Source organism: Xyrauchen texanus, chromosome 4 (assembly GCF_025860055.1).
Source record: "Xyrauchen texanus isolate HMW12.3.18 chromosome 4, RBS_HiC_50CHRs, whole genome shotgun sequence".
NCBI classification, from domain to species: domain Eukaryota; kingdom Metazoa; phylum Chordata; class Actinopteri; order Cypriniformes; family Catostomidae; genus Xyrauchen; species Xyrauchen texanus.
The window spans coordinates 33,254,763-33,274,473 of NC_068279.1; the positions used below are offsets into that span (position 1 = coordinate 33,254,763).

The window sequence follows — 19,711 nt, forward strand, 5'->3', positions numbered from 1 at the left end:
ACAATATTCTTTCATTTATTATAAAACTCAAATTTAATAATAATAAAAAAAAAATTGTTTGAAATTGATGACTTGGACCAAATAATAAAGAAAAGCACCAATAAGTGCCCAGTATAGATGGGCACTCCTTCAATACTGTTTAAAAAGCATCCCAGGGTGATACCTCAAGATGCTGGCTGAGAAAATGTCAAGAGTAAATGTCTTAAAATTCTAGGCAAAGGATGACTACTATGAATACAGTTTTGATGTATTTTGGATTTTGTTTAGTCACAACATAATTCCCATAGTTCCATTTATGTTATTCCATAGTTTTGATGACTATTTTTATTATATATATATATATATATATACACACATATATATACACATATGTGAAAAAAAATATCTATAAATATAAAGAATTATTGTAAAGAACACATACGTGTTTCAAAACATTTGACCGGAAGTGTGTGTGTGTGTGTATATATATATATATATCTTCTAAAAAAAATTCTACATAAGGAGATTGTATGGCTGCATACTTGATTTTACGCATCTGCTAGAAGTGGGTTATAGATATAACCAAATCTATTAATTTAGGTTTACAAATACTTTTGTCTATATATTGTATATGTATATATTTATTTAAAGTTATCTCATTAACTAGGCAGCTTACAACAAAGTGCATTTTGTGTTTGTAACAATTCTCAGGAAAAGCAAGTTAGAGTAATCTGTGACATTGTGTAATGTTGGAAACATACAATGCATTCAGAAAGTATCCAGACCCCTTCACTTTTTCACATTTTGTTTTGTTGTGGCCTCATGCTTTAAATTATTTTATGGTTTCACGTCAATCTACACTCCATACCCCATAATGACAAATAAAAAATAGATTTTTGATAACTTTGCAAATTTTACATCTAAATATAAAAAATGGAAATATATCATTGGCATAGGCATTCAGACCCTAGTTAAAGCACCTTTGGCAGTGATTGCAGCCTCTTTTTGGGCATGTTGCAACAATTATTTGTAGCCTTCTCCAGATCTGTGCCTTGACACAATCCTGTCTCTGAGCTCTGCAGGCAGTTCCTTCGACCTTATGGCTTGGTTTTTGCTCTGATATACATTTTCAGCTATGAGACCTTATATAGATATGTGTGTGTGTGCCTTTCCAAATCATGTCCAATCAATTGAATTTGCCACAGGTGGACTCCAATCAAACTTTAGAAACATCTCAAAGATGATCCAAAGGCTGCAACATATATAAATATGAAAAAAAAAAAATGAAAAGGTCTGAATACTTCCTGATGCACTGCAAGTTATAATCGCATTGCAGAAATCACATTGCACATTGTAGAAATCATAAGTGCAAAAAAGTCCCAAATTACCTGAATTCACATGTTCTACATTGTTAAGGAGATGCCAGGCACTGTGTTTATACGGTCTACTGTGCTTTTGACCCTTATGAAAATCAAATTGTGTTTTCAATGGACCTGGTTTTGACTGGTTGGGGACACACCTTTGCACCTGGCAGCCAGGGAGGGTCAACGTGAAGCTCTGCAGCTACTTTTGACATTTAGTTGACCCATTAGGTGAGGTCAACCAGGTAAACTGTCCTACATATTTTAATATAAAAAACGTTTTGGTACAAGCTAAGCAACACTTTCCGAATCACATATAACATGAATGAGACACATTTATCAAAGTTTTCACTTGATTTATTTGTAAGCTGTAAGCTGGACAGATTGTTCTGTATTTTGCGGCAGACAAAGTTCATGAAGACTGTGTAGAGAACCTGAGGCAGACGGTGACCCAAACATTTTCACCTTAGTATGTACTGTGAGCAGAAATTATGATTTATTTTTACCGTTACTACAACACTAAACATTTTAAGGAGCTATTTCTACCAGACCTACCCCTTAAAATTGTATTTGTTGGTGGAATCTAGTCAGGTTGATTCAGACATATTAAATAATATTTGTGACTTTTTTTAGATTAACAATTTTTAGAATCAGACATTGAGGGCAAGGGTCTCTTCCACCACTGGGAATGGGTTGAGGATCTTGTCCTGTACATGAATATTCAGCATTTAACATTGTCTAAATAATAGATTGGTTACCTGTAAGCAGACCTCTACATCCAGTCTGTGAAAGGGGGAGCTTTCCAATTGTGTATGTATTGAACTGTATTTTCTGTTCAATACAGTTCAATACAAATTGTGTGTGTATATATATATACACACAATTTGGCAATTGTGGTTTCAAAACCCCTTACCTTCATTTCCAACGTTTCATAAAAAAATAAATAAACGTAGAACTAAAAATTTATTAACCTAATTTAAAGCTGAATAAACAGCCTTTTTAACTTGACAAACTAATGATTCTTGGAGATATCCAGACTTGTAAGGCCAAACATTAGAGCATGAGAAATCATATACCATGTGTACAACTGTATAAAGAGGTATCCAGACTCAAGGCCTGACAGACAAATTATGTGTTAGTCCACTACTTTGATGGAGTGTATGTCAAAGGTGGATGAGGAGGGGTCTCTGGGATGTCTGAAGGAGCTCTTGCTGCTTGAAACAATCTGACTCTGAAGAGCAAAGTGAGGGAATTTAGCTGCTGTTGCCTGGCCAACTGTGAGCTATATAGGAAGAAAAAGGGAATGAGCACTGATCAAACTCACTATTGTGTTTGATGTTCGGATATCCTCATGTGTAGTTAGACACTTGTTCACTGATACCTGAGTGACAGGGTGGTGTCTTTCTACAATGACGGAACTCATAGGAGGGGCCACACCCATAACATGCAGGGTGCAAGGGGGCCGTCCTACTCGGTGAGGCTCTGCCCATCCTGTCAAACGAGCAGTAACTGTTTTAGAGGCTTTTTGCTTGCCAGCTATTACTATCTGTGTATTTACCTAAAGAAGAGAACATATTATAAACAAGCAGTAGTAAAAGCAAACAATAGTAATGGCATTAAAAGCAACTAGTTTTCAGCATATTTAGTCTATAAAAGTATACATGTCACTGTGATCAACATACATTTTGAGAGCGGGCAAAGTCCTATTTTTAAACTAATAAATGCTTTCAGCAGGTTCCAACTAAATATTCATAGAAAATGCTTGCAGTTACATCTGGTAGTATGTGTCTCATAGAGGTTGTACTGCTCCCTGTTGGTATGGAAGTGTTCACAACTGTGGTTGAAAGAACAGATTCTTTTCTTGGCACTGTGCTTGAGCCAGGCTGAGAGACAAACTGCACCTGTAAACAGACAGATGAATTAAAAAAAATAAAAGATTATAGCATGTTACATGTTAAAATTAGGCCCAAAATATGGCAATTTTGAAAGATCCTGAAAAAGTGGATCATTATGGGAAATTGGCTGGGCAAATTAGCATTTTACAGGAGCAACCAAATAAAAATAACAAAGAAAACTACATTAAATGTTCCATCAAGCCTTATCTTCAAATAAAGAGCATTTCATACTATACACATTGCGCAACAATTAGTGGGTATACAAGCACAATCTTACACCCATTATGTGTAATAAGCCAACAATGTGTAAAGTCATGTAAACCTCTGAAATGGTTCTTTTACCAGGGTAAATTAATAAATGGTATAATCAAATACCGATCGTCACACATAAACTTTTTGCCCATTACACCGATTTTTATTTTCACATAAACACCTTAACTAGTGTATTAACCGGCTTTTCCAATATCCACAAAAGTTGAGCACATGCCTCTTTTCGTTTTGATGTCAAAACCAGACAAAAATCTAAATAATTTCAAATATCAAAATGTTTTCTTATTTTCAAATAAACATTTGAATAAGCTGATTTTGAATCGTTAACATCATCATATTGTTGCATGCGATACTGCTTGTGAACAAGAAACCAATTAGAATCCTATCCAGCCAGTCTGTGTCTTGCCTGTGCATCCTCTGTATAGCTGTGTAAGGGGGACAGCTGTATTGAAGTGTCCATGACTATTGGACTGAGCCGTGCAGACGAGACCCTTGGAGGGTGATTGGCCAATGAGCTGGTTCTTGGCTCATCCCCTTGAGGTGGAGCATCTACAAGAAATTATTGGGACCAGATTAATGGTGCAATCAGGAATGACAACATTGCATCAAATATAATCTATAGCCTTGAACATTAGACAACAGATTTCTTTGCGTTGACCTTAAATATGATGAAGTTTGCAGGGGCCTATAGCACCGTTCAGGATTTAGACCTAAAATCCTGTAGACAAATAGCATTTCCAAGCTATGGTTTCCCTCAGGAACTTTTATGGGCCTTTATAATGGCAGTTTTTAATTTGAATTAAAGAATGTCTGTGGTTACAATTTGTTACATAAGGACTACAAATACCACACACATGATGCTGCCACCCCCATGCAACATGGTTGGGATGGTGTTCTTCTGCTTGCAAGCCTCACCCTTTTTCCTTCAAACATAACGATGGTCATTATGGCCAAACAGTTAAATTTTTGTTTCATTAGTCCAGAGGACATTTCTCCAAAAAGTAAAATCTTTGACCCCATGTGCACTTGCAAACTGTCTTTTGTATGGCAGTTTTAGAGCAGTGGCTTCTTCCTTGCTCAGCAGCCTTCCAGGTTATGGCGATATAGGACTCGTTTTTACTGTGGATATAGATATTTGGCTACCCGTTTCCTCCAGCATATTCACAAGGTCCTTTGCTGTTGTTCTGGGATTGATTTACACCAAACTACGTTCATCTCTAGGAGACAGAATGTGTCTCCTTCCTGAGCGGTATGATGGCTGGATGGTCACATGGTGTTTATACTTGAGTACTATTGTTTGTACAGATGAATGTGGTACCTTCAGGCATTTGAAAATTGCTATCAAGCATGAACCAGACTTGTGGAGGTCCAAAATAGTTTTTTTTTTTTTTTTTTTTAGAGGTCTTGGCAGATTTTTTTTTTTTATTTTCCCATGATGTCAACAAAGAAGCACTGAGTTTGAAGGCAGGCTTAAAATAAATCCACAGGTACACCTCCGATCAACTCCAATTAGCCTATCATAAGCTAAATTAGGCTTGACATAATTTTATGGAATGTTCCATGCTGCTTAAAGGCACAGTTAACTAGTGTACGTAAACTTCTGACCCAATGGAATTGTGATATAGTTAATTAAAAGTGAAACAATCTGTCTGTAAACAATCGTTGGAACAATTACTCATGTAATGCACAAAGTAGATGTCCTAAACGACTTGCCAAAACTATAGTTTGCTAATATGAAATCTTGTGGAGTGGATACATTTTTTTCAACCTAAGTGTATGTAAACTTATGACTTAAACTATGTGTGTGTGTCCTGATTTCTTCTGTTTTTGTGTATGTCTCATACTAAATTGTTTCAATAATTCAAACAAATTAGAAAATCTAAAAGGTAATCTGAGTAAACACAAAATACAGTTTTAAATGATAATGTTAATTATTGAAGCAAAAAAGTTATCCAAGAACAACTGGGCCTCTGTGAAAAAGTATTTACCCTGTGTTACCAAATCCCCAAATCTATGAAACTGCAATCATCATGGGGTTCAGCTGGACTAGACACAACCAGGCCTGATTATTGCCAGCCCTGTTCAATCAAATCAACACCCAAATAAAACTTTTTATTAGCATGAAGTTGGCTAAAAGTACCCAATAGCACACTATGCCAAGGTCAAAAAGAAATTCCAAAAATTATGAGGTATTTGAAATACATCTTTCTGGGAAGGGTTACAAAGCTATTTCAAAGGCACTGGGACTCCAAAGGACCACAGTGAGAGCCATTATCTCCAAATGGAGAACATTTGGCACAGTAGTGATCCTTCCCGGAAGTTGCAGACCTTCCAAAATGACTCCAAGAGGACAGCGACGACGAAGTCAAAAAAACCCAAGGACAACATCCAAGGAACTGCAGGCCTCTCTTGCATCAATAAAGGTCACTGTTCATGACTCCACTATGCACTCTGACCCCAGCTTAGATGGGATATGTGAAAAAAATAATTTCACAGTGTATATGTAAAACCTTTATAATTAGACAAAATAAAGGTTTATTCGGATTCTTCTTCTAGAAAGACACTGGCCAAAAATGCCATCCATGGAAGTGTGGCAAGGCAAAAACCACTGTTAACCAAGAAGAACATTAAGGCATGCTTGAATTTTTTCCAAAACACAACTTGATGATCCTCAAACCTTTTGGGAGAATGTTCTGTGGACTGATCGAAAGTGGAACAGTTTGGAAGACGGGTCCCATTACATTTGTAAATCAAACACAGAATTCCAAAAAAAAACATCATACCTACAGTCAAGCATGGTATTGTAATGGTGTGGGGATGCTTTGCTGCTTCAGGGCCAGGGCGGCTTGCAATAATTTGCAACTAATCTAGCGAGAAAAATATTGGTATTCCTACCCCGAATTTATCAGACTGTGTTACTTTATATACACTTCGGAAGGCACATAAACTTTTAAATGATCCGGACAATCCACTTTTTCAGTATTTCATCCTACTTCCTTCTGGCCACAGGTATAGACTACCCATGTGCAGAAAGGCCAGTAATGGTAGGAGTTTTGTTCCTATGGCTATACGAGCTTTAAACACATAGGTAATCAACCATTATGATGCCATCGTATGCTCTGGCATTTGTTGTATGATCTCGTGGGTTTTTTTTTTTGTCCCTCTATGTTTGTGATAGTTTTGACGGTTAATATTTATTGTGTTGTTGTGTTTGTTTTTCTACGCACCGACGATGGAAACAAATTTCCACTTTGAGGAAAATAAATCTATCTATTTATCTAATTGATGGAAACATGAATTCTGCTCTTTACCAGAAAATCCTAGAGGAGAACGTCCGTTCATCAGTCCGTGAGTTGAAGCTCAAGCGCGACTGGATTATACAGCAAGACAATGATCCAAAGCATAGGAGTAAGTCCACCACTGAATGGCTCAAAAGTAGCTATATTTAAGTTTGAGTGGGCTAGTCAAAGTCCTGACTTGAATGCGACTGAGATGCTGTGGCAGGACCTTAAATGAGTAGTTAATTCTAATGCAGTTCTGCAAAGAGTGGGCCAAAATTCCACCACAGAATTGTAAAAGACAGATCTCCAGTTATCGGAAGCACTTTGTTGCAGTGGTTGCTGCTAAAGGTGGCACAACCAGCTATTAAGTTTAATATATATATATATATATATATATATATATATATATATATATATTGAAAACTGTATATTACTCATAAAACAAAGGCAACCTGAGTAATATATAGTTTTCCAATAATCGTTTCAAGATCTAAAACAATTTAGTATGAAAAATACACAAAAACAGAAGAAATTAGGATGGTGCAAATACTTTCCACAGCACTGTATTTATAAATATATATGGTCACACTTTATATTAGGTGGACTTAACTACTAACATTAAATTCATACAAGACTATGTATTTACTGTGTAACTACATGTTGTTCCGCAAAATGGTAGGTTTAGATGCAAGGGTAGGGTTAGGATTAGGGGTTAGAGTTAGGTTTTGGGGTAAGGGTTGAGTTAGGGGTAAAGTTAACAGTGTAACTACAAATGTAATTAAATGCAAGTACTTAAATTAAATTAAATTACAATGCAACAACATGTATGCACATAAGTACATTGTATCAAACAAATGGTTAAGTATATAGTAGTTAAGGCCATCTAATATAAATTGGGTTTATGTTTATATATATTTATATAAATAATCAGCCAATCGTGTGGCAGCAGTGCAATATATAAAATCAAGCAGATACAGGTTAGGAGCTTCAGTTAATTTTCATATTGCACAGTTGTGTGTAAAAATCCCAGGAGATCAGCAATTACAGAAATACTCAAACCAGCCTGTCTGGCACCAACTATCATCCATGCGATTATCTCATCAGCCAAAAGTGTGGCAGCAGTGCAGTGCCTAAAATCATGCAGATACGGGTCAGGAGCTTTAGTTAGTTTGGACCGTGGCATGATTGTTGGTTCCAGATGGGCTAGTTTGAGTATTTCTGTAATTGCTGATCTCCTGGGATTTTCACGTACAACAGTCTCTAGAATTTACTCTGAATTGTGCCAAAAAAAAACAACAAAAAAAAAACAGTGAGTGGAAGTTCTGAGGACGGAAATGCCTTGTAGAGGAAATGACTGGTCAACAGAGAATGGCCAGACTGGTTTGAACTGACAAAGTCTATGGTAACTCAGGTAACCACTCTGTACAATTGTGGTGAGAAGAATATCATCTCAGAATGCTGTTCTGAGATGCGGGTTGGCGAAGTTTTTTCAGCACGAGAGGGACTAACACAATATTAAGCAGGTGGTTTTAATGTTGTGGCTGATCGGTCAATAAATAAATAAATACACACACACACACACACACACACACACACACACTTATATATAAATATACAGCCGTGTCAATATTTACAGTGTTGACCCTTGTACTTCAGAACCTCTGCAATTCACTCTGGCATGCTGGATATCAGCTTCTGGGCCAAATCCTGACTGATGGCGATCTATTCTTGCCTTATTAGTGCTTATTAGTGATAGAGTTGAATACAATTTGTGGGCTTCTGCTTGTCCACTCGCCTTTTAAGGATTGACCACAGGTTCTCTATGGGATTAAGATCCAGGGAGTTGCCTGGCCACGGATCCAAAATTTCAATGTAATGATCTCCGAGCCACTTCATTACATGATGCTCCATCATGCTGGAATATGCATGGATCATCACCAAATTGCTCCTGGTGGAAAGGTGTACACTACTGTCTTCAAAGACAAAGGACATCTGGATCTAACAAGGACAGAAAGAGATGTGGAAGGCCAGATGTACAACTAAACAAGAGGATAAGTACATCAGAGCCTCTAGTTTGAGAAATAGATGCTTCACATGTCCTCAGCTGACAGCTTCATTGAATTCTACCCGCTCAACACCAGTTTCATGTACAACAGTAAAGAGAAGACTCAGGGGTGCAGCCTTATGGGAAGAATTGCAAAGAAAAAGCCACTTTTGAAACAGAAAACAAAACAAAAATTTGTAGAGTGGGCAAAGAAAAACAGACATTGGACAACAGATAATTGGAAAAGAGGGTCATGGATCTTAACCCCATTTAGCTTTTGTGTGATCAGCTAGACTGTGAGGTGCGTGAGAAGTGCCCGACAAGACAGCCACATCTGGCAAATTCTACAGGAAGTGTGGGGTAAAATGTCACCTGAGTATCTGGACAAACTGACAGCTAGAATGTCAAGGATCTGCAAAGCTTTAATTGCTGCACATGGAGGATTTTTGGATGAGAACTCTGAAGTATTTTAAGGTATTTTTTTCACATTGTAAAATTTTCATGTTATTAATGTCCTGACTATAAATTGTGATCAGTTGAATGCCACTTTGGTGAATAAAAGTACCAATTTATTTTCATAAGATCAAAATCTGTACATTATTCCAAACTTTTGGCCGCCAGTGTATATAAAAACTCATGACTGAACACTCAAACAAACAGAGCAATGTTAAAATAATTATAAGTGTTTATCAAGTTATGAATGGTTTACTTAAGTTGTAAAGAAAATGTATTTTATCATTGAAAAAAAAAAAAAAAAAAAACATACAAATTTTAAAGTGAACAGCTGTCTCCTTATACAAGTTCTGCTTATTTCACTGTATAAATGAGCTACATGTTGCAACTACAGCTTCATTCTGGGTGTCCGTAGGGAAACAGCTTGATTAAGATGCAGGAATGTGAAACTTTTGATTAGTAAAACCTTTCCTGAAATCAATCTGATTTAGCTGCCATACAAACGTTAGTTGCCTGCCTAAGGCTTGTTAAATGATTTAGAAATGGCTTTTTGTCAAATAAATTTTTTTCCAACACTTGAGCCCTAATATGAAGAGGTTTTATTACATGCAAAACGGTTTTGTGAGTAGGGGACATGTATCATAATATATGGGAATAACGGTTTATTAAAAGGTATTTTTCATAACATTAACATTAATTACGCAACATTCGCATCAGGCTTGTACATTGTGTCTTTGTAAATCAGATAATTATCGCATGATATACTTACCACGGTCCAATCTACCTGCTTCTGCAGTGTTAAACATGCTAAGGGCTTCGATGTTGAGCGCACAGACCCCACGCATGAAAGCTTTCTTCATTGAGTCCTCATAACGCTCTCGCTCTCCGTGCAGCCTCTGGATCTCAGATTGAGCTTTCTGGAGCTCCTCTACATGCTTAAAAACAAACACACACAAAACCTGATATTTAGTATGTCCACATCATGTTACACAAATCACTTACACCAACAGTAGGTACCAAAACAAAACTAAAAGATTAATGTATTGTTTTTACCAAGACCCTGATATGGGCTACACTTACCTGTGCCATCTTGGCCTCATAGTCTGCAGAGAGCTGTATGCAGACATCCTCTGCCCTGGCACAACATGCTCTCTCCACACGCTCTCGCCACCTGTTCTGGATGAGTGAGTGCCAGCCTGCCCACACCTTCCTCTTAAGCTGCAAATGATAGTGCTGCTCAGCCAGCCTGCTACCCTGCGCCTGTAACACAGCCATTAAAACCAATTGAAATGGTTTTGAATTTTGTGTTTGAATTCTGAATTAAATGTGACTGAACATGGATTAATGATCATACTTATGACACAAAAAAAGAAAGCATGACTGATTTACCAAAACTTCAACACAACTTGTTGTCCATATGCAACTGAAATATTACAAATCACCATAAAATGAAATGTTCTTGCCAATACAGTCCTTCGGACCATTCACACCGAATAAATTTTAAGATGCTGTGTCATTTTAAAAGGACTTTTTATATATATATATATATATATAAAATATGATAATATATTGAATAAATTAAATATGAAGTCACGTGCTGCATCTTTATATCATTACTTCTTTACTATATAGTATGCCAAAAACAGTATGCCAATGGAGTATAAGGTCCGAATCCTCAGTATTCAAAAGATAGTATGTGAGAAATACCCAGACTATTTCAAGCAAGTTTCAAGTACGGATCGACACTTAACCATCCCAAAATCCCTAAGGAGTTGAGGACACAAAAACATTAAAAAAGTCAGATGGTTCTTTCAACTGTAAGTGTTTTTTTTATATATATATATATATAAACCAAGAATGTTGCTCCTTGACATTAAATTATGTCTTTAAATTGTGTGATTTTCAACCTAATTTGGTATGTCCAATTCCCAATGTCCTCTGGGTGGCGTAGTGACTCGCCTCAATCCGGGTGGCAGAGGACGAAGTCAATCTGCGCATCTTATCACGTGGCTTTTTGAATGCGCGTTATCGCGGAGATAACGGCTCACGCACAACTGGCCACACACACTACTGGGAGAGAGAACCACATTATATATCTATTCATACTACTTTCAAGCACACCTAAAGAATGTACTTATTTCCCAGCCGAGAAGTGCACCCTTAATAAAAAAAAACAGTAGATACCCAGACAGTACGCGATTTCGGATGCAGCTATGTCTGGATATGAATGTAATTGTCGTAACAAAATCTAAACACCTTCAGATATGCTTTCATGACATGTTTGACCAATACCACATTTTTACATGCAGCATAATTAAAGATACTCAGATAAATTTGTATTCACTTTTTAATTACATTTATTATTACCATGTGACAGATGCTCTAAAAAAGAAAGAGACAGAAAATAATTTATTTTCTTAAAAACTCCCATGAGGACACAAGACAGAAAACACAAGTCTGTCAAACTATGAATAAATCTCACAATCACTATGACAAGTAAACAAGTGTCTGAAAATCCTCTGCCCTGTGAGTATGTGTGCTGTCATTCTGTACTGCCCCTGTCTCACCTCCACTCTAGCAGCACAGTACTGTAACCTCCACTGGGTGAAACTCCTCATCAGCTCCAGTTTCTCTCTCTGCCTGTCAACCGCTCTGCTCAGATTCATTATCACCTGAAGATGGCAAAAGTCAAAGAGGAAATGACAAACTGTAAAACTGCTCACAATGTAGGTTACATTTAGACCTACACAGGAAAGAAAATTAAAATGTTTACTTTGTTGAAAATTGTGAATTGGAGACAGCCACACAAGAAATGCCACACATATTGTGTGGGATATACACAGGGGAGGTTCTAGACCATTTTGACTGGGGGGGCCAGGGTGGGGCCGGGTGTGCTTGTAGGGGGTCAACTGTATTATACTTTAAATGTCCCCTGTACACATATAAAACATAATTTTCTTTTCACCCCTTTTCTCGCACTATTCTCAGTGGCATCCACCCACAACTCACCACGCGCCCCACCAGTAAGTAAAAGTAAGTAAAATCTATTTCTAAAGCACACTCAAACACAGCAAAGCTGACTAAAGTGCTGTACAGATGAATCTACAATACAATCAAATAAAACTAACACGTTATAATAAAAATAAAATAAATGAAAAAAAAAAAAGCGCACCAAGCGAAAACCACATTATAACGACCATGAGGAGGTTAATCCAACATGACACTACCCATCCTAGCAACTGGGCCAACTGGTTGCTTAGGAAGTCTGACTGAGTCACTCAGCACCCCTGGATTCAAACTTGTGAATCCATGTGTGGTAGTCAGCGTCTTTACTTGCCGAGCTACCCAGGCCCCTCATATTAGAGAATGCAATTGCTAAAATTAGTTAAGTATTTGATTGATAAATGGTGTTCATAAGAGGACATTGTGTTTATCTTCCCTGTAAACTATTAAGTGTTTCTCTTGCATTTTGTTTGCAAGAGAAGCAGCAAGATCAACATCTTTGTTCTCTCTCTCCCAGTTAGTTGCATGTTTGCTTTTTATTCTTGCACCCGTATCCAACAGTACCAATATTAATCTGTATATATTATTCGGTTAAAGTGTGTTGATGTGGTGAGCTTAGTGTATTAGAGCCTTTTGCACTGAAGGTAAGGTATTTATTTGTGTTTTAGTGGGGTGGTTTACAAGGGTTCCAATTTTAAGCATTTAAGTGTATTCATAATACATTTGTAGGTGCAGTGTGGGCCTGTAAAATGCTAGCTGCTGTTTCTTCATACCTGTTTCTTAACATCTGATCCTACATGCTGAGTCACTTAATTGTTTGTTCTGCCAAACTTGTTGCACTACATTTGTCTTTTTTTCTGCATTATACAGTGCAAAACCTTAATGACAGTGGAAAAAAATACCTCATTAAAATAAAATAAGTGCACTGTATATTGTTTCAGAAATTAAAACCTGACAGATACACATACAGAAAAATGTTGAATAATGAATGCTTGCCAAATAAGGGAGATCTCTAATGAGTTGGGCTTCGGTGCATTCAAATCAGATCGGGTTTCATGATAATAACGTGTGAAATTGTGCTATAAATGTAACTTAAATTAGACTTACATTTACACTAGCATGTACTGTATAATCCATATTAAGTAGAACTGAAACTGAAGCTGGCAGGTCCAAAGATGCAAAACTAACATTGATCTTCTACCTTTCTCCAGAAGTTGTTAGCTCGTTATTCGTTTGACATTTGGTTTCTCCTAACCGTGCTCTCTGGCACCTATATCGATATCATTGGCACAATTAGGTTAAGGATTATGTGACTATATCATACAGGCATAAAACATTGAACTCAAACAGTCAACACTTGTTGTAGCTGGAGAATTATGCCTAAAAATGCTCCGATGGGCTTTCATTAACTAGCGCTTGTAAGGGACTGTCTGAACATTCCACCCACAACACTAAAAAGTCAGAAGTGTCCAAGTATTCATTTATTAATTAATTCAATTCAAGTGTAAGATATGCATAAAATTTACCATCTTTAGAAAGTGTAAATGTTTTTTTGTTTTTTTTAATAAGGGGTCTGGACAGTTGCAAGACAGTTGCATTGAAAACTTGGACACTAGTGACATTTTAGCACAGTGTGTGGACTTTTCAGATGATCTCTTATGAACCACAAGGGAATATTTAATAAATATTGAACGTATATTAAACTTTACCCCTCAAGCTTAGTTATTGGTATCAGCAAAATCCAATATCGGTCAAACTCCACTTAATTTGAATTACACTGCATTCAGGAAGTATTCAGACCCCTTCGTTTTTTCACATTTTGTTATGTTGCAGCCTTATGATAAAATGCTTTAAATTATTGATTTTTTTCACATCAATCTTCACTCAATACCCCATAATGACAAAGCAAAAAACTGATTTTTGATATCTTTACAAATTTAATGAAAATAAAAAACTGAAATATCATATGACAAGTTTTCAGGCCCTTTGCATTTAGCTCAGGTGTATCCCATTTCTCTGGATGATTTGAGATGTTTCTACACAATAATTGGAGTCCACCTGTGGCAAATTAAATTGATTTGGAAAGGCACACACCTGTCTATATAAGGTGTCGCAGCTGAAAATGCACATCAGAGCAAAAACCTAAACAACATCTTTGGAGAGACTTGAAAATGGCTGTTCACTGACAGGCCCCATCCAACCTGACAGAGCTTGAAAGGATCAACAGAGAAGAATGGCAGAAAACCCCCAAATACAGGAGTGCAAATCTTGTTGCATCATACCCAAAAAGATTTGAGGTTGTAATCACTGCTAAAGGTGCTTCAACCAAGTACTGAGTTAAGGGTCTGAATACTTGGTCAATATTATATTTCACTTTTTTTCCTCAAAGTTATCAAAAATCTGTTTTTTGCTTTGTCATTATGGGGTATGGAGTGTAGATTCATGAGAAAAAATTAATTTAAAGCTGTTTAGCATAAGACTGCATAATAACAAAATGTGAAAAAAATGAAGGGGTCTGGATACTTTCTGAATACATGATCATAACAACGCTTTGAAGACATATGCTTAAATGCTTTAAATTATTATGTGGCTATGCATTATCAATTTATTTACAAAACAAACACTGTAATCAGGCAAAGGGTGTCTACTTTGAAAAAGCTCAAATATAAGATAACTTTTCTTTTTTAAATTTTTTGGTCACTGCGTAATGCCCATAATTCAATTTGTGTTATTTCATAGTTTGAAGTTTAGACTGGTAGTGGTGTATATCCATCATACTGTATCTTCCTAACATTTTATAAAACATAGCTTTATAACTGGTGATATAACTGGTTACCATATATGTGCCTCTGGACTGGACTATTGATTCCAATACATAACAACACTTATGAAATAGGTTTAGTGTCAATTTCTCATTTACCTCATCTTTCCTCTGGTTAGAGATCTCATAGGTGTTGATCAGATCTTTGAGTCTGTCCATCTCAGCGTTTACAGCTGCCATTTGTGCTGCATGTTTCTCCCTTTCCTTCTTAAGCTCCAGTCTGTGTTGCTCCACAAAGGCCAGTTTCCACTTCCTCAGCTCCATCATCACATTATTCTGCACACAAACCATAAAACAATTTCTGCAATGTTTTTCATGATATAAGGCACAACACTAATTAAAATCCTATTGTAATGCAAACCTTAATGTTCATGCTCCCGATGTCCAAAATGTTCTCCATCTTATTCAGGTTTTCCTCCGAGATGAACATTTCAGTCATGACAGTGATCAGACAATCAGGGCTGCTCTGTCCTGATCTGTCTGACCTGGTCTGTGCCCTCTCTATTTCCTCAGATGCAACAGACCCGGTTGCTATGCTCTCACCTGCAGTAAAAACAGCATTATAAAACAGATAGTTCCACCTACATTCTGATCGCCTTTGGGGCCATTGTAAAATTGTAAGTAAATGCACAAGTGTCTGTACATTCTATATTGATGCAAGTTGATATGTTCTTTGACAACAGTAAACAACCTGCATTTAGTCTAAATAACTATATTGATCATCATCTTTTTAAAATAATTTTATAAATGTATTGACCATTGTTGTCTTTTACAATATTTTTGTTGCTGCTGCTTAAAAAAAAATATAAAAAATAACCATGAGAGGCAGTGATTCTACCACAATTAAAGGAATACTTCCCCCAAAGATTTAAATTCTGTCATCATTTAATTTATGTATTCAGGTCATTTCAAACACATGACTTTCTTTCTTCCATGGAAAACAAAGGATTTTTTTAGTTTTTTTAAATCTTCTCTTCTTTTCACCATGAAAGTGAATAGTGACTTAGGGCAGTAAAATGTCAAATGAAATAAAAAATAAAATAAAAGTTAGTTTTAATATAATGGTTTTATAGTAAAACCTCAGTAAAATTAGTCCATATGACTTATGCACTGTTATACAAGCCATTGAGGGTGGGCGATTATGACCAAAATCTTATTTCACAATATGAGTCATTTTATAACACGGTAACGATATACATCATGATATAGTAAATTTTGGGGGAAAATCAATACAAATTTGCTTATGTATTGAATAACCATATTGTAATGTCTATTTTGGGTAATTCTGTCAGTTAATTAAATACTTTCAAATATTTCCTATTATATAATTTTTATCTTTATTTGGAGCTTGAAAATAGTCAAAGTAAAAAAATAAAAAAACAACAACTTGGTTTTAAATTATTCTTACCACAATGCTAAATTTCACATTATGCCACATTTCCTTCTGATATTTTGTTGACCAATATTATTATAAACTATCCTCAAGAAACTCGAGATCTTCCCAAAGCAATACAACATAGAGAATAATACACAAGTAAAAAAAAAAAAAAAAATACACTTCTAGAAGAAAATAAATATCAAATAAATATAAACAAATAAAAGTCAACTAATTGTTTGTTTTTTACGAGTGATTATCGTCAATGCATATTATATTTTTCTGCCATTTAAAAAAAAAAAACTGCTCTTCATTTCCTTGACTTGTTTGGGAGTCGTCCCATTCTGTGGTGATGTTTATCTTAGGGTTTTTCCTGGGTAAAAAATTATTAAGTAGTATACGTGATCTCGCTCTGCACTCTCCTTTAAATATCAGGAATCCTGCTGTACTCGAGTGCAATTGTGTGCTCCAGAGAGAGCACATGTGATGCTCACATGAAACACTCAGATGTGTACGCCAGATGAGAAGCATAGTAAGAGTTTATAAGATATAGAACCCATGTGAAGCCCTGCCCATTGATAGATAAGATACATAAGCCCATGCTGCGTACATGAATATTTAAATTTTGCGATATACACGAATTAGCAAAATATCTAACGACTGACACTTAATAACGGGACCACAATATACTGTATACTGTCATATCGTCCAGCCCTGCAAGCTATACAATCACTTTGTTTTATGAACACAAAGAAGTTAATATTCATTTTCCAATCAAATCAATAAAAATCAAACATTGTGACTAAGCCAATAACATCAAACCTCACTGGAACGTGAGGTGGATTTAATATATTTTAGGTTGAACTATACCATTTACGACTGGCAACATTATTAACACGTGGCCTCTACAGGCTTATTGTTTTAAATATTCTGTGAATTAAAATACCCCAATAACTGGTCGTCGCTAAAACTAAAGGTGTAACATTTTTCAGAAACGTAAAAGAAATGGGAGGGCTGAGAGATTCCACTTCATTTGGTCTCATGATTTTACCCTCAGACATGCAACTTGGTGGTCTGGATTTCTGTAAGGAAGGAGTTGCCCTGGTCAGTGTCACTTCAGTATTTGAGTGTGCTTCATCATCTGAAATAACAGAGGGAACAACACTTATGATCGTATCAGTTTAACATGCAATCCATACACATTGTTTGCACTTTGCAATGAACAATCATCTGCAACTTACTGCTAATTAGAGAATCCTTTAGCATTATTCAAACTAGTAAAGAAACTTTCATACCTGCAGGAGGTTGAGCTGCTGTATCCATTTTAGTAGAATGCAGTGAACACTTGGAGAGTTGAGTTGTGCTCAAAAGCTTTGATGGAAGACTTGGTTCATAATTCGGAGTCACAACAGCATTCCGAAGAAGTTCTTCATATTCATCCTGAAGAAAAAAAAAACAAAGAGAGGGAAGAATAAGCAAACAATCGTTTACTAGACATAGATCAAAGGAAATCAGTTATGTCAGAGCACATCTGCATTTTTTTTGATGGAGGAGATTTGGAGGAACTCTTACCTGAATTTCAGAGGAAACTGAGTTGCCTCTGTCTGAATCTCTTGGTAACACGGGACTACTGCACTCCCCCTCGTTGGAGGACATCTGAAACAGAGAACGGATTTATAAAATGAGTTAAAAAAAAAGTGCCAATTAATTCCAGCAGGATACATGTTTTGATTAAAGAGATACACTTAATTGCTATTATTGTTTACTTTTAAAACTTAACACCTCAATAACTTATCTAACTCTACCAAATAATTTGTATAGGGAAAAGAACCAACCTATCAGAAAAAAAGCTTATTAATTAACTCAAAATACAACTAATAATTAAAAACTCGTAGAACAGAAGTTGTACTTAGTAACGTTTGACTTGTAGCAACAGTAGCAGCAATGATTTCTCCACTACATAAGTAAGAGTTCACATGCCAAAATTGATGTATGTTTACGGTCGTTATAATAAAGCCAAATGCCGACACGTGATCTTTAATTTCATTTTAGTCAATTAGGAAGGCAACATAAAAAGCCATTCACTCAGTTAGTACAAAGGTCAATAGAAATTCCACGTTACTTTTCTGCCTCCTTACAGCATGTAGTGTGCGATAGGGATTGGGAAACAACTCTACTGCCGTTACCTTCTGTGAGAGTTTTAAATGGACCTGTTGCTCTGTTAACAACTATTCAACACAACGAAAGCCGTCAACATGCCTACTTCACTGTTTCAAACTGTTAGACACCGTAGTAAAAGCTGACGTGATTGGTTTGAAATTTGATGCGTCCATCTTGGCTATTTTGATTGGATAGAACGTTTCCGTAGTAACGGAGACGCGGAAGCGTCTGTTGCTGTATCGTTCCAAAGACTTGACATTTTTGCGCCCTTGACGGGCACTTCAGGAAAGGGACGCCACTCGAAGGGTCGGTCTTTTTTCACAAAGGGCCCTTTCACAAGACTTTTAGTGAAGGGTACATTCAAACTGTAATGGCATGCTCCAGTCAAAATATCCATATCAAGAGATCTGTCCCTCGACCTTTTTCCACAACTGTGATGACGCGTTTCCGCCTTATTTAGCAGCATAAATAACGCAATATTAAAAAAAAAGAAAAAATTATACTACTCTGGAATTATTTTAAAACAATGAATTAACACAGCTGCGAGGGGGTGACAGTAAATTTGGCATTTTCTCCCATCTGACTGTCTCAATCCAACGCTCTCTATTTTTTCCTCTTCTGGAAAGTCATTCAAACGTAATAGTGTTTTTTTTTATTTTGCTCTGGGGGCAAATTGGTAAATGAAAATAATATTTACTGTGATCTTCCATTCACCGCTGTCGAAGTTTACCCTAAACATGTTTTACTTCCGTGTTCCAAAACCCGGAGTGTTAAAAAGGTATATTCGCCAAACTGAGAAGGGGTTTGTCTGCGTCCTGCAAGACGACTACACTACACACAAGCCACGCCCAATAAACGGTACGCCCCTTCCAATATCCAGCGAAATCCTGAAGTCTTTTGAACAGTTGGATGCCACATTCATACACTGATTGTTTTGTTTATTTAGAATCCCGCAGCAATCATACACCTTCACCTATCCATAACTCTTAACCTAACCATAACCACAAAGATTTCAAAAATAAAAAGTTTGTAAAAGTATTATACATATTGCACAAAATTATATTAAATA

At 36.3% G+C, this 19,711-nt stretch overlaps 1 protein-coding gene across 1 annotated transcript; it reads right to left on the minus strand.

The window, feature by feature from the left end:
• Positions 1-1,716: 1,716 nt before the first annotated feature.
• Positions 1,717-19,420, minus strand: LOC127642796 (centrosomal protein POC5-like). Its single transcript, XM_052125284.1, has 13 exons — positions 19,340-19,420; positions 18,055-18,138; positions 17,778-17,922; positions 17,534-17,623; positions 15,469-15,650; positions 15,207-15,383; positions 11,851-11,955; positions 10,364-10,543; positions 10,053-10,218; positions 3,912-4,054; positions 3,113-3,241; positions 2,722-2,898; positions 1,717-2,622 (listed from the first exon to the last, which is right to left on the minus strand). Exons 1-13 carry the CDS (start codon positions 19,379-19,381, stop codon positions 2,476-2,478), a joined length of 1,767 nt encoding a protein of 588 aa, XP_051981244.1. The 5' UTR covers positions 19,382-19,420; the 3' UTR covers positions 1,717-2,475.
• Positions 19,421-19,711: the final 291 nt, after the last annotated feature.

Bases quoted from the DNA above. Each gene is read 5' to 3' on its own strand.
- LOC127642796 (XM_052125284.1), bottom strand. From the start codon at position 19,381: ATGTTTAGGGTAAACTTCGACAGCGGTGAATGGAAGATCACA. The intron at 15,651-17,533 runs GTAAAATCATGA...TTTTTACTGCAG, and splicing joins ACCAAGTTGCATGTCTGAGG to GTGAGAGCATAGCAACCGGG. The intron at 4,055-10,052 runs GTAAGTATATCA...AATTTCTTGTAG, and splicing joins AGCAGGTAGATTGGACCGTG to ATGCTCCACCTCAAGGGGAT.